Genomic DNA, 13717 nt, shown 5'->3' on the forward strand with positions numbered 1-13717 from the left:
GTCCCTCATCCCACCTTCATGGGGAGCAGCTGATAATAATGAGGACGTCTTCTGTCCCTCATCCCCCCTTCATGGGGAGCAGCTGATAATAATGAGGACATCTTCTGTCCCTCATCCCACCTTCATGGGGAGCAGCTGATAATAATGAGGACGTCTTCTGTCCCTCATCCCCCCTTCATGGGGAGCAGCTGATAATAATGAGGACATCTTCTGTCCCTCATCGCACCTTCATGGGGAGCAGCTGATAATAATGAGGACATCTTCTGTCCCTCATCCCACCTTCATGGAGTGCAGCTGATAATAATAAGGACATCTTCTGTCCCTCATCCCCCCTTCATGGGGAGCAGCTGATAATAATGAGGACGTCTTCTGTCCCTCATCCCCTCTTCATGGGGAGCAGCTGATAATAATGAGGACATCTTCTGTCCCTCATCCCACCTTCATGGGGAGCAGCTGATAATAATGAGGACATCTTCTGTCCCTCATCCCACTTTCATGGGGAGCAGCTGATAATAATGAGGACATCTTCTGTCCCTCATCCCACCTTCATGGGGAGCAGCTGATAATAATGAGGACATCTTCTGCCCCTCATCCCACCTTCATGGGGCGCAGCAGATAATAATGAGGACATCTTCTGTCCCTCATCGCACCTTCATGGGGAGCAGCTGATAATAATGAGGACATCTTCTGTCCCTCATCCCACCTTCATGGGGAGCAGCTGATAATAATGAGGACATCTTCTGCCCCTCATCCCACCTTCATGGGGCGCAGCAGATAATAATGAGGACATCTTCTGTCCCTCATCGCACCTTCATGGGGCGCAGCTGATAATAATGAGGACGTCTTCTGTCCCTCATCCCACCTTCATGGGGAGCAGCTGATAATAATGGGGACGTCTTCTGTCCCTCATCCCACCTTCATGGGGTGCAGCTGATAATAATGAGGACATCTTCTGTCCCTCATCCCACCTTCATGGGGAGCAGCTGATAATAATGAGGACATCTTCTGTCCCTCATCCCACCTTCATGGGGAGCAGCTGATAATAATGAGGACATCTTCTGTCCCTCATCCCCCCTTCATGGGGAGCAGCTGATAATAATGAGGACGTCTTCTGTCCCTCATCCCACCTTCATGGGGAGCAGCTGATAATAATGAGGACATCTTCTGCCCCTCATCCCACCTTCATGGGGAGCAGCTGATAATAATGAGGACGTCTTCTGTCCCTCATCCCACCTTCATGGGGAGCAGCTGATAATAATGAGGACGTCTTCTGTCCCTCATCCCACCTTCATGGGGAGCAGCTGATACTAATGAGGACATCTTCTGTCCCTCATCCCACCTTCATGGGGCGCAGCTGATAATAATGAGGACGTCTTCTGTCCCTCATCCCACCTTCATGGGGCGCAGCTGATAATAATGAGGACATCTTCTGTCCCTCATCCCCCCTTCATGGGGAGCAGCTGATAATAATGAGGACGTCTTCTGCCCCTCATCCCCTCTTCATGGGGAGCAGCTGATAATAATGAGGACATCTTCTGCCCCTCATCCCACCTTCATGGGGAGCAGCTGATAATAATGAGGACGTCTTCTGTCCCTCATCCCCCCTTCATGGGGAGCAGCTGATAATAATGAGGACGTCTTCTGTCCCTCATCCCTTCTTCATGGGGAGCAGCTGATAATAATGAGGACGTCTTCTGTCCCTCATCCCTTCTTCATGGGGAGCAGCTGATAATAATGAGGACATCTTCTGTCCCTCATCCCACCTTCATGGGGAGCAGCTGATAATAATGAGGACATCTTCTGTCCCTCATCCCCCCTTCATGGGGAGGAGCTGATAATAATGAGGACATCTTCTGCCCCTCATCCCACCTTCATGGGGAGCAGCTGATAATAATGAGGACATCTTCTGTCCCTCATCCCACCTTCATGGGGAGCAGCTGATAATAATGAGGACATCTTCTGTCCCTCATCCCACCTTCATGGGGAGCAGCTGATAATAATGAGGACGTCTTCTGTCCCTCATCCCCCCTTCATGGGGAGCAGCTGATAATAATGAGGACGTCTTCTGTCCCTCATCCCCTCTTCATGGGGAGCAGCTGATAATAATGAGGACATCTTCTGTCCCTCATCCCCCCTTCATGGGGAGCAGCTGATAATAATGAGGACGTCTTCTGTCCCTCATCCCCCCTTCATGGGGCGCAGCTGATAATAATGAGGACATCTTCTGCCCCTCATCCCACCTTCATGGGGAGCAGCTGATAATAATGAGGACGTCTTCTGTCCCTCATCCCACCTTCATGGGGAGCAGCTGATAATAATGAGGACGTCTTCTGTCCCTCATCCCCCCTTCATGGGGAGCAGCTGATAATAATGAGGACATCTTCTGTCCCTCATCCCACCTTCATGGGGAGCAGCAGATAATAATGAGGACGTCTTCTGTCCCTCATCCCCCCTTCATGGGGAGCAGCTGATAATAATGAGGACATCTTCTGTCCCTCATCCCACCTTCATGGGGAGCAGCTGATAATAATGAGGACATCTTCTGTCCCTCATCCCCTCTTCATGGGGCGCAGCTGATAATAATGAGGACGTCTTCTGTCCCTCATCCCCTCTTCATGGGGCGCAGCTGATAATAATGAGGACGTCTTCTGTCCCTCATCCCCCCTTCATGGGGAGCAGCTGATAATAATGAGGACATCTTCTGTCCCTCATCCCCACTTCATGGGGAGCAGCTGATAATAATGAGGACATCTTCTGTCCCTCATCCCCTCTTCATGGGGAGCAGCTGATAATAATGAGGACATCTTCTGTCCCTCATCCCCCCTTCATGGGGAGCAGCTGATAATAATGAGGACGTCTTCTGTCCCTCATCCCACCTTCATGGGGAGCAGCTGATAATAATGAGGACGTCTTCTGTCCCTCATCCCACCTTCATGGGGAGCAGCTGATAATAATGAGGACATCTTCTGTCCCTCATCCCCCCTTCATGGGGAGCAGCTGATAATAATGGGGACGTCTTCTGTCCCTCATCCCCTCTTCATGGGGAGCAGCTGATAATAATGAGGACGTCTTCTGTCCCTCATCCCACCTTCATGGGGAGCAGCTGATAATAATGAGGACATCTTCTGTCCCTCATCCCCCCTTCATGGGGAGCAGCTGATAATAATGAGGACGTCTTCTGTCCCTCATCCCCTCTTCATGGGGAGCAGCTGATAATAATGAGGACATCTTCTGTCCCTCATCCCCCCTTCATGGGGAGCAGCTGATAATAATGGGGACGTCTTCTGTCCCTCATCCCCTCTTCATGGGGAGCAGCTGATAATAATGAGGACGTCTTCTGTCCCTCATCCCCCCTTCATGGGGAGCAGCTGATAATAATGAGGACATCTTCTGTCCCTCATCCCCTCTTCATGGGGAGCAGCTGATAATAATGAGGACATCTTCTGTCCCTCATCCCCCCTTCATGGGGAGCAGCTGATAATAATGGGGACGTCTTCTGTCCCTCATCCCCTCTTCATGGGGAGCAGCTGATAATAATGAGGACGTCTTCTGTCCCTCATCCCACCTTCATGGGGAGCAGCTGATAATAATGAGGACGTCTTCTGTCCCTCATCCCCCCTTCATGGGGAGCAGCTGATAATAATGAGGACATCTTCTGTCCCTCATCCCACCTTCATGGGGAGCAGCTGATAATAATGAGGACGTCTTCTGTCCCTCATCCCCCCTTCATGGGGAGCAGCTGATAATAATGAGGACATCTTCTGTCCCTCATCCCCTCTTCATGGGGAGCAGCTGATAATAATGAGGACGTCTTCTGTCCCTCATCCCCACCTTCATGGGGAGCAGCTGATAATAATGAGGACGTCTTCTGTCCCTCATCCCCTCTTCATGGGGAGCAGCTGATAATAATGAGGACATCTTCTGTCCCTCATCTCACCTTCATGGGGAGCAGCTGATAATAATGAGGACATCTTCTGTCCCTCATCCCATCTTCATGGGGAGCAGCTGATAATAATGAGGACGTCTTCTGTCCCTCATCCCATCTTCATGGGGAGCAGCTGATAATAATGAGGACGTCTTCTGTCCCTCATCCCACCTTCATGGGGAGCAGCTGATAATAATGAGGACATCTTCTGTCCCTCATCCCACCTTCATGGGGAGCAGCTGATAATAATGAGGACATCTTCTGTCCCTCATCCCCCCTTCATGGGGAGCAGCTGATAATAATGAGGACATCTTCTGTCCCTCATCGCACCTTCATGGGGAGCAGCTGATAATAATGAGGACGTCTTCTGTCCCTCATCCCACCTTCATGGGGGGCAGCTGATAATAATGAGGACGTCTTCTGTCCCTCATCCCACCTTCATGGGGAGCAGCTGATAATAATGAGGACATCTTCTGTCCCTCATCCCCCCTTCATGGGGAGCAGCTGATAATAATGAGGACGTCTTCTGTCCCTCATCCCACCTTCATGGGGAGCAGCTGATAATAATGAGGACGTCTTCTGTCCCTCATCCCACCTTCATGGGGAGCAGCTGATAATAATGAGGACATCTTCTGTCCCTCATCCCCCCTTCATGGGGAGCAGCTGATAATAATGAGGACGTCTTCTGTCCCTCATCCCCCCTTCATGGGGAGCAGCTGATAATAATGAGGACGTCTTCTGTCCCTCATCCCCTCTTCATGGGGAGCAGCTGATAATAATGAGGACGTCTTCTGTCCCTCATCCCCCCTTCATGGGGAGCAGCTGATAATAATGAGGACGTCTTCTGTCCCTCATCCCACCTTCATGGGGAGCAGCTGATAATAATGAGGACATCTTCTGTCCCTCATCCCCCCTTCATGGGGAGCAGCTGATAATAATGAGGACATCTTCTGTCCCTCATCCCCCCTTCATGGGGAGCAGCTGATAATAATGAGGACGTCTTCTGTCCCTCATCCCACCTTCATGGGGAGCAGCTGATAATAATGAGGACATCTTCTGTCCCTCATCCCCCCTTCATGGGGCGCAGCTGATAATAATGAGGACGTCTTCTGTCCCTCATCCCACCTTCATGGGGAGCAGCTGATAATAATGGGGACGTCTTCTGTCCCTCATCCCACCTTCATGGGGAGCAGCTGATAATAATGGGGACGTCTTCTGTCCCTCATCCCACCTTCATGGGGAGCAGCTGATAATAATGGGGACGTCTTCTGTCCCTCATCCCACCTTCATGGGGAGCAGCTGATAATAATGGGGACGTCTTCTGTCCCTCATCCCACCTTCATGGGGAGCAGCTGATAATAATGAGGACGTCTTCTGTCCCTCATCCCCCCTTCATGGGGAGCAGCTGATAATAATGAGGACGTCTTCTGTCCCTCATCCCCCCTTCATGGGGAGCAGCTGATAATGATGAGGACGTCTTCTGTCCCTCATCCCACCTTCATGGGGCGCAGCTGATAATAATGAGGACGTCTTCTGTCCCTCATCCCACCTTCATGGGGAGCAGCTGATAATAATGAGGACGTCTTCTGTCCCTCATCCCCCCTTCATGGGGAGCAGCTGATAATAATGAGGACATCTTCTGTCCCTCATCCCACCTTCATGGGGAGCAGCTGATAATAATGAGGACATCTTCTGTCCCTCATCCCCCCTTCATGGGGAGCAGCTGATAATAATGAGGACGTCTTCTGTCCCTCATCCCCCCTTCATGGGGAGCAGCTGATAATAATGAGGACATCTTCTGTCCCTCATCGCACCTTCATGGGGAGCAGCTGATAATAATGAGGACGTCTTCTGTCCCTCATCCCACCTTCATGGGGAGCAGCTGATAATAATGAGGACGTCTTCTGTCCCTCATCCCCTCTTCATGGGGAGCAGCTGATAATAATGAGGACGTCTTCTGTCCCTCATCCCCTCTTCATGGGGAGCAGCTGATAATAATGAGGACATCTTCTGTCCCTCATCCCCTCTTCATGGGGAGCAGCTGATAATAATGAGGACATCTTCTGTCCCTCATCCCACCTTCATGGGGAGCAGCTGATAATAATGGGGACGTCTTCTGTCCCTCATCCCACCTTCATGGGGAGCAGCTGATAATAATGAGGACGTCTTCTGTCCCTCATCCCACCTTCATGGGGAGCAGCTGATAATAATGAGGACGTCTTCTGTCCCTCATCCCCTCTTCATGGGGAGCAGCTGATAATAATGAGGACGTCTTCTGTCCCTCATCCCCCCTTCATGGGGAGCAGCTGATAATAATGAGGACGTCTTCTGTCCCTCATCCCACCTTCATGGGGTGCAGCTGATAATAATGAGGACGTCTTCTGTCCCTCATCCCACCTTCATGACTTATTTTCCATTAGGGTGCATCACGCCTTCCAGAGAGCAGCAAAAGGTGGAGACACCTTGATGGTGCCTGGTGGAACCAAAATCACATAGGGGCCACCTCTAACCCGGGGACTGCACATGGTGTGCTGCAGATGTGTTGGGGCTTCTTCATATCCCTACATGCTAATGGGTTTGCACAAGAACACAGAGATTCTTTGGACACATATGGAGGCAATGTTTGAGTCTGATTTGTAGGTTCCTTCTCCTGTGGTCCTCGGGTTCCCTCAAGACCCTTGTGTCCCTCACATTCCCATGAACAGATCTGAGCATCTCCTATAATTCTGTACCAAGAGACATAAGTGAAAATCCCGGCCCGGGGAAAGTAATATACAAGGAAGCCGATGTTTACAGGACGCCACAGCCATTAACACAGGGACAATCACCCGAGGAATGTGAGGAGGGGGTAGTGTTTATATATTGGGGGAGATGCTGTGACTCTGGTGAACTGTCCCAGCTGTCAGTGTGAGGGAGGAGGTCAGGCGCGTTCCTCCATGCTGATTCCCAGGACAGGAGACTACAGGACTGAGCTATAATGGGAACGACTACATAATCCCGGGAGATGACGTACAACATCCTCCATAACTACTCTATGTAGTACGTGAGAAAATACTTACCAGGTCCGTGAGGCCCCAGCCCCCACTCACCATACTTCATATATAATATACATAAATACCGATGTATATAGTTCTGCAGGTGAGGGAAGAAACTTGCCACCTCTGCAGGTGTGCGGAGAGGTCAAGCATGTTCCACTAAGGATTCTGGGAAGTAAATATGCAAATATGTTTTTCTGAGTAAGATAAGCAAAACTTTGACTTCTGGCTACGTTATAAGGAAGCCCCCTAGTAGAGACATGAAACCAGAGGCCGGGGGTCCTTACATCATAGAGAAATCACAGGGAGTCCCTGTCCGTCTGCGCTCGCTCGGGGGGATGCGTTTGCATGGACTGAGGACTTTCATGCGTAGGAAGCCTTAGGAAAGGGAACCCATCAGCCAGTCTGGTATCCGCATGGCCACCATTAGTTATAGACTTGTTTCTGGTGATAGTAAACATGGAAAAGTCTATCCACAAATGAACGTGAGCTCAGAACCTCAGGAGATATGTGGACGTGCGAGCGAGTGATCTGTGGGTAGAGAGCGTCTGTCACCAGGAGGAATGGATCTGTAGGAACCTCGAGGCAAGGACTATGCAACTCTCCGATGCTTCCACAAATATTTGTAGCCCCTGAGTTGTGTGGGAACCCAGATAGTATCTCTACATTCCCACAGTAACTAATGAGGCCATCAAGAGCGGAACTAGAGATAGTGGTGTAGAACTGGGAGGTGCTGCGTGCGTGGGATTGGGCATGACCGACGTTATAGACTTGAGAAGCTTTGATTAATCATTGGCCTTCCCTGGAGCTATAACCAGTTAGCAGAGCTCGTTACTTGCTGCAAGTTTCCATAGCAAATAAGGACCAATACTTTCCACCTACCTGACTACCACTAGGTGTTCGTACATGGAAATACATAAAGAATATAGAACTTCAGTACACAGAGGACTTTCTGAGGAGCCACAGTGACCCTCCATGTCAGGCTAACCCTAAGCAGATATCTGATCCATCATTGTATAACCAAGGCATCTCCGTATCTCCAGGGTTTCTGAACCATATGCATCATAAATTTACAAAAAATCACAAAGAACAGAGATTAGGGTTCAAATCAAGTCCAAGATGATGGAGCCCTTCTTTACGTAGACTGAGAAGGATATGAACCAATGGGCTAGCCCGAACCTGTCATGGATGCGGTGATGGGGATGACTCTCTCCGCGTCTCTTGTGCTGTTTTCAAACTGTTCCCGTGTTTTACCTCCTTTATGTTTGAAAATCCTTCAAGATGGAAATCAAGTTTGATCGGGCCCTAGACGGGGTAGGGTGGAGGCTTCCACTTTGTACTCTGCTAAAGTTCAAGGGAGACTGGGGGTACCCAACTTACTCAAATACTACTATGCTTCTAGGCTAACGCCCCTAGTAATCTTACAAAGAAAGGCGACTATACCTGAGTGGAGGAATCTGCCTGCCCACAGCTGCCCCTAGAAGCCCTGCCCAAGGGCGACCATTGATTATATGCCGCTCCTCTCCTCTTTCTCCACATACCCCTGTGGCTACGCTCCCTGCAACCGCAGATTCGTTCCGGGATTACAGCCTCAGCCATTTTGCTTATATAGGAAAGGAAACTTCTAGGATCGGCAGGTTCTTATATATTTTATTCCATTAATATTTTCCTATTTTTATTTTTTCTTGCAGCAATGATCACTATCGCGACCTCGTGGATTTAGTTTGAACCAAACTAATGTGGATTGTAGTAAATATCAGACTTTACTGCCTAATGATAAAGAGGACGTATTTCAGTGTGACTACCAGTCGAGAATCTGAAAACATTGCTCTTCATTCCCCTTCGGGTCCTTCCCCCTGCTGCCCTCTCAGATCTTCCCCTTCCTTTGCTATTTTCCTATATTACTTTATGGAGCTTGATCTGCTGATTTCACACAATATTGATCTGTATTTATTTTGGAAAAACCTTTTGAAACCCTTTAAAAACATTGTGAAACAAAGCTGGAGGAACCCCCAATAGGAAGGTGAGAAGGTGCAGGACATCCACCTTCCGCTGTCTCTTACCTCCAGAGTCCAACAGCTTCAGGCTCCATTTCTTCTCATACGTGAAAACAGCCCTATATTGGGAAAAGATCATGAAATAAGATCATCAGTGCAAAATACATCTTCTACTATTAACCAGTAATGGAAAAGTCTGAATCTCCGTATAAAGTGAATAGTAAACAAAGGACTCTGGGGAAGAATATTGCTAACTAGAGCATAATCCTGATCACCGGAGAGGACGCCATCTCACTGGAGAAGACACCACGTCACTGGAGAGGACGCCATCTCACTGGAGAGAACACCATGTCACTGGAGAGGGCGCCATCTCACTGGAGAGAACACCATGTCACTGGAGAGGACGCCATCTCACTGGAGAGAACACCATGTCACTGGAGAGGACGCCATCTCACTGGAGAGAACACCATGTCACTGGAGAGGACGCCATCTCACTGGAGAGAACACCATGTCACTGGAGAAGACGCCATCTCACTGGAGAGAACACCATGTCACTGGAGAGGACGCCATCTCACTGGAGAAGACACCACGTCACTGGATAAGACGCCATCTCACTGGAGAGAACACCACGTCACTGGAGAGGACGCCATCTCACTGGAGAAGACACCACGTCACTGGAGAGGACGCCATCTCACTGGAGAGAACACCATGTCACTGGAGAAGACGCCATCTCACTGGAGAGAACACCATGTCACTGGAGAGGACGCCATCTCACTGGAGAAGACACCACGTCACTGGATAGGATGCCATCTCACTGGAGAGAACACCACGTCACTGGAGAGGACGCCATCTCACTGGAGAAGACACCACGTCACTGGAGAGGACGCCATCTCACTGGAGAAGACACCACGTCACTGGAGAGGACGCCATCTCACTGGAGAAGACACCACGTCACTGGAGAGGACGCTATCTCACTGGAGAAGACACCACGTCACTGGAGAGGACGCCATCTCACTGGAGAAGACACCCCGTCACTGGAGAGGACGCCATCTCACTGGAGAGAACACCATGTCACTGGAGAGGACTCCACATCACTGGAGGGGACTCCATGTCACTGAAGAGGACACCCCGTCACTGGGGAGGACACCCCGTCACTGGGGAGGACACCCCGTCACTGGGGAGGACTCCAAGTCACTGGGGAGGACTCCAGGTCACTGGGGAGGACTCCAGGTCACTGGGGAGGACCCTTGATTGCTAGAGAAGACCTCTGATCACTCAACAGAACTCTTGATCATTTGAGGACCACAAATGACTGAGTTGACTCCTGTTGACTGGACAGGGTTCCTAATCAGTGGAGGGGACCCCTGATCACTGGAGAAGACCCTCAATCTCTGGAGAGGACCCCTGATCACAAAAAAGAACCATATTAAGTAGGAAGGGCCTCAGTGACTGGAGCAGGAATTGTGTCACTGAAGAAGAACCTAGATCAATGGAGAGGACAACTAGTAACTGGAAAGGAACTCCGGTCACTGGAGAGGAACACTAATGGAGAGGACTCCTGGTAACTACAGAGAACTCTTGGTAACTGAAAAAGACACTTTGTAACTATAGAGGACCCTTAGTAACTAGAGAGGGCTTCTGGTAACTGGAGAGATCTGCTGATAATAGATCAGGGTCCCTAATAATTATAAATAATTTCGGATATCTGATACAGCCCCAGGTACCACTGCAGGAGCCTGGATAACGTATTGGAACTAGTGACACCTGGATAGAAGTCCTGATAACTGGGCAGGTGGAGGACAGTGGTCTGTGGCTACTAGAGGCAGAGGGCTGGTGGGTCCTATAGCCCCTGCACATTGTCCCTCACCTCTTCCTTCCTGTAATTAGCTGCAGTAATCAGTGGGGTGTAGCTTTAACTCTTTCAGTCCCTGGGTGTGGGAGTCAGTGCTGTGCAGCTGGTGGAGTGGTGTGATCAGCAAAGTAAATAATGTCATACAATACCATGAGATTTACTCTGTGAGGAATGTCACCAGAGAAGTCTGTACACCCCCTGCCACCCCCCATGTACACAGGGCCGCCCGGCATGGGCAGAGTTAAACACGGGCTTCCAGGACCCTCTCCACACACAGTTACTTGTAGTTTTATTTCAGGACGCCATAAGATGTTAATATTCCTGGAATGTCCTATTGTCCCACAGCCAGCACCGGATATAGGAGCCTGCAGCAATCCTACACAACAGAGCCTCTCGCCAACCCTAAACCTTCCCGTCTCCATCCCAGTGTATCCCACCAGGCTAGATCCAGAGACCACCTATAGCAGAGCCCTGGAGAGACCACAATAAATAGGAGCCTACAACAATCCTACACAACAGAGCCTCTGGCCAACCCTGCCCCTAAACCTTCCCGTCTCCATCCCAGTGTATCCCACCAGGCTAGATCCAGAGACCACCTATAGCTGAGGGCTGGAGAGACCACAATAAATAGGAGCCTACAACAATCCTACACAACAGAGCCTCTCGCCAACTCTGCCCCTAAACCTTCGCGTCTCCATCCCAGTGTATCCCACCAGGCTAGATCCAGAGACCACATATAACAGAGCCCTGGAGAGACCACAATAAATAGGAGCCTACAACAATCCTACACAACAGAGCCTCTGGCCAACCCTGCCCCTAAACCTTCCCGTCTCCATCCCAGTGTATCCCACCAGTCTAGATCCAGAGACCACCTATAGCAGAGCCCTGGAGAGACCACAATAAATAGGAGCCTACAACAATCCTACACAACAGAGCCTCTCGCCAACCCTGCCCCTAAACCTTCCCGTCTCCATCCCAGTGTATCCCACCAGGCTAGATCCAGAGACCACCTATAGCTGAGGGCTGGAGAGACCACAATAACTAGGAGCCTACAACAATCCTACACAACAGAGCCTCTCGCCAACCCTGCCCCTAAACCTTCCCGTCTCCATCCCAGTGTATCCCACCAGGCTAGATCCAGAGACCACCTATAACAGAGCCCTGGAGAGACCACAATAAATAGGAGCCTACAACAATCCTACACAACAGAGCCTCTCGCCAACCCTGCCCCTAAACCTTCCCGTCTCCATTCCAGTGTATCCCACCAGGTTAGATCCAGAGACCACCTATAGCTGAGGCCTGGAGAGACCACAATAAATAGGAGCCTGCAACAATCCTACACAACAGAGCCTCTCGCTAACCCTGCCCCTAAACCTTCCCGTCTCCATCCCAGTGTATCCCACCAGTCTAGATCCAGAGACCACCTATAGCAGAGCCCTGGAGAGACCACAATAAATAGGAGCCTACAACAATCCTACACAACAGAGCCTCTCGCCAACCCTGCCCCTAAACCTTCCCGTCTCCATCCCAGTGTATCCCACCAGGCTAGATCCAGAGACCACCTATAGCAGAGCCCTGGAGAGACCACAATAAATAGGAGCCTACAACAATCCTACACAACAGAGCCTCTCGCCATCCCTGGCCCTAAACCTTCCCGTCTCCATCCCAGTGTATCCCACCAGGCTAGATCCAGAGACCACCTATAGCAGAGCCCTGGAGAGACCACAATAAATAGGAGCCTATAACAATCCTACACAACAGAGCCTCTCGCCATCCCTGGCCCTAAACCATCCTGTCTCCATCCCAGTGTATCCCACCAGTCTAGATCCAGAGACCACCTATAGCTGAGGCCTGGAGAGACCACAATAAATAGGAGCCTAAAACAATCCTACACAACAGAGCCTCTCGCCAACCTTGCCCCTAAACCTTCCCATCTCCATCCCAGTGTATCCCACCAGGCTAGATCCAGAGACCACCTATAGCTGAGGCCTGGAGAGACCACAATAAATAGGAGCCTAAAACAATCCTACACAACAGAGCCTCTCGCCAACCCTGCCCCTAAACCTTCCCGTCTCCATCCCAGTGTATCCCACCAGGCTAGATCCAGAGACCACCTATAACAGAGCCCTGGAGAGACCACAATAAATAGGAGCCTACAACAATCCTACACAACAGAGCCTCTCGCCAACCCTGCCCCTAAACCTTCCCGTCTCCATTCCAGTGTATCCCACCAGGTTAGATCCAGAGACCACCTATAGCTGAGGCCTGGAGAGACCACAATAAATAGGAGCCTGCAACAATCCTACACAACAGAGCCTCTCGCTAACCCTGCCCCTAAACCTTCCCGTCTCCATCCCAGTGTATCCCACCAGTCTAGATCCAGAGACCACCTATAGCAGAGCCCTGGAGAGACCACAATAAATAGGAGCCTACAACAATCCTACACAACAGAGCCTCTCGCCAACCCTGCCCCTAAACCTTCCCGTCTCCATCCCAGTGTATCCCACCAGGCTAGATCCAGAGACCACCTATAGCTGAGGCCTGGAGAGACCACAATAAATAGGAGCCTACAACAATCCTACACAACAGAGCCTCTCGCCAACCCTGCCCCTAAACCTTCCCGTCTCCATCCCAGTGTATCCCACCAGTCTAGATCCAGAGACCACCTATAGCTGAGGCCTGGAGAGACCACAATAAATAGGAGCCTAAAACAATCCTACACAACAGAGCCTCTCGCCAACCCTGGTCCTAAATCTTCCCATCTCCATCCCAGTGTATCCCACCAGTCTAGATCCAGAGACCACCTATAGCAGAGCCCTGGAGAGACCACAATAAATAGGAGCCTACAACAATCCTTCACAACAGAGCCTCTCGCCAACCTTGCCCCTAAACCTTCCCATCTCCATCC

General features: G+C 50.4%; 1 protein-coding gene across 2 annotated transcripts in view; it reads right to left on the reverse strand.

The window, feature by feature from the left end:
• LOC140110295 (uncharacterized) overlaps nt 1-13717 on the reverse strand; it is a 66650-nt gene that overhangs the window by 34678 nt on the left and 18255 nt on the right. For both annotated transcript variants that reach the window (XR_011851406.1, XM_072132146.1), the window contains exon 2: nt 9024-9076. Coding sequence is in view for 1 of the 2 variants with exons in the window: in XM_072132146.1 (XP_071988247.1) it covers nt 9024-9076 (53 nt within the window). In the remaining variant the exon portion in view is untranslated. The remainder of the gene's footprint in view (nt 1-9023; nt 9077-13717) is intronic.

This window comes from Engystomops pustulosus, unplaced genomic scaffold, assembly GCF_040894005.1.
Source record: "Engystomops pustulosus unplaced genomic scaffold, aEngPut4.maternal MAT_SCAFFOLD_242, whole genome shotgun sequence".
NCBI classification, from domain to species: domain Eukaryota; kingdom Metazoa; phylum Chordata; class Amphibia; order Anura; family Leptodactylidae; genus Engystomops; species Engystomops pustulosus.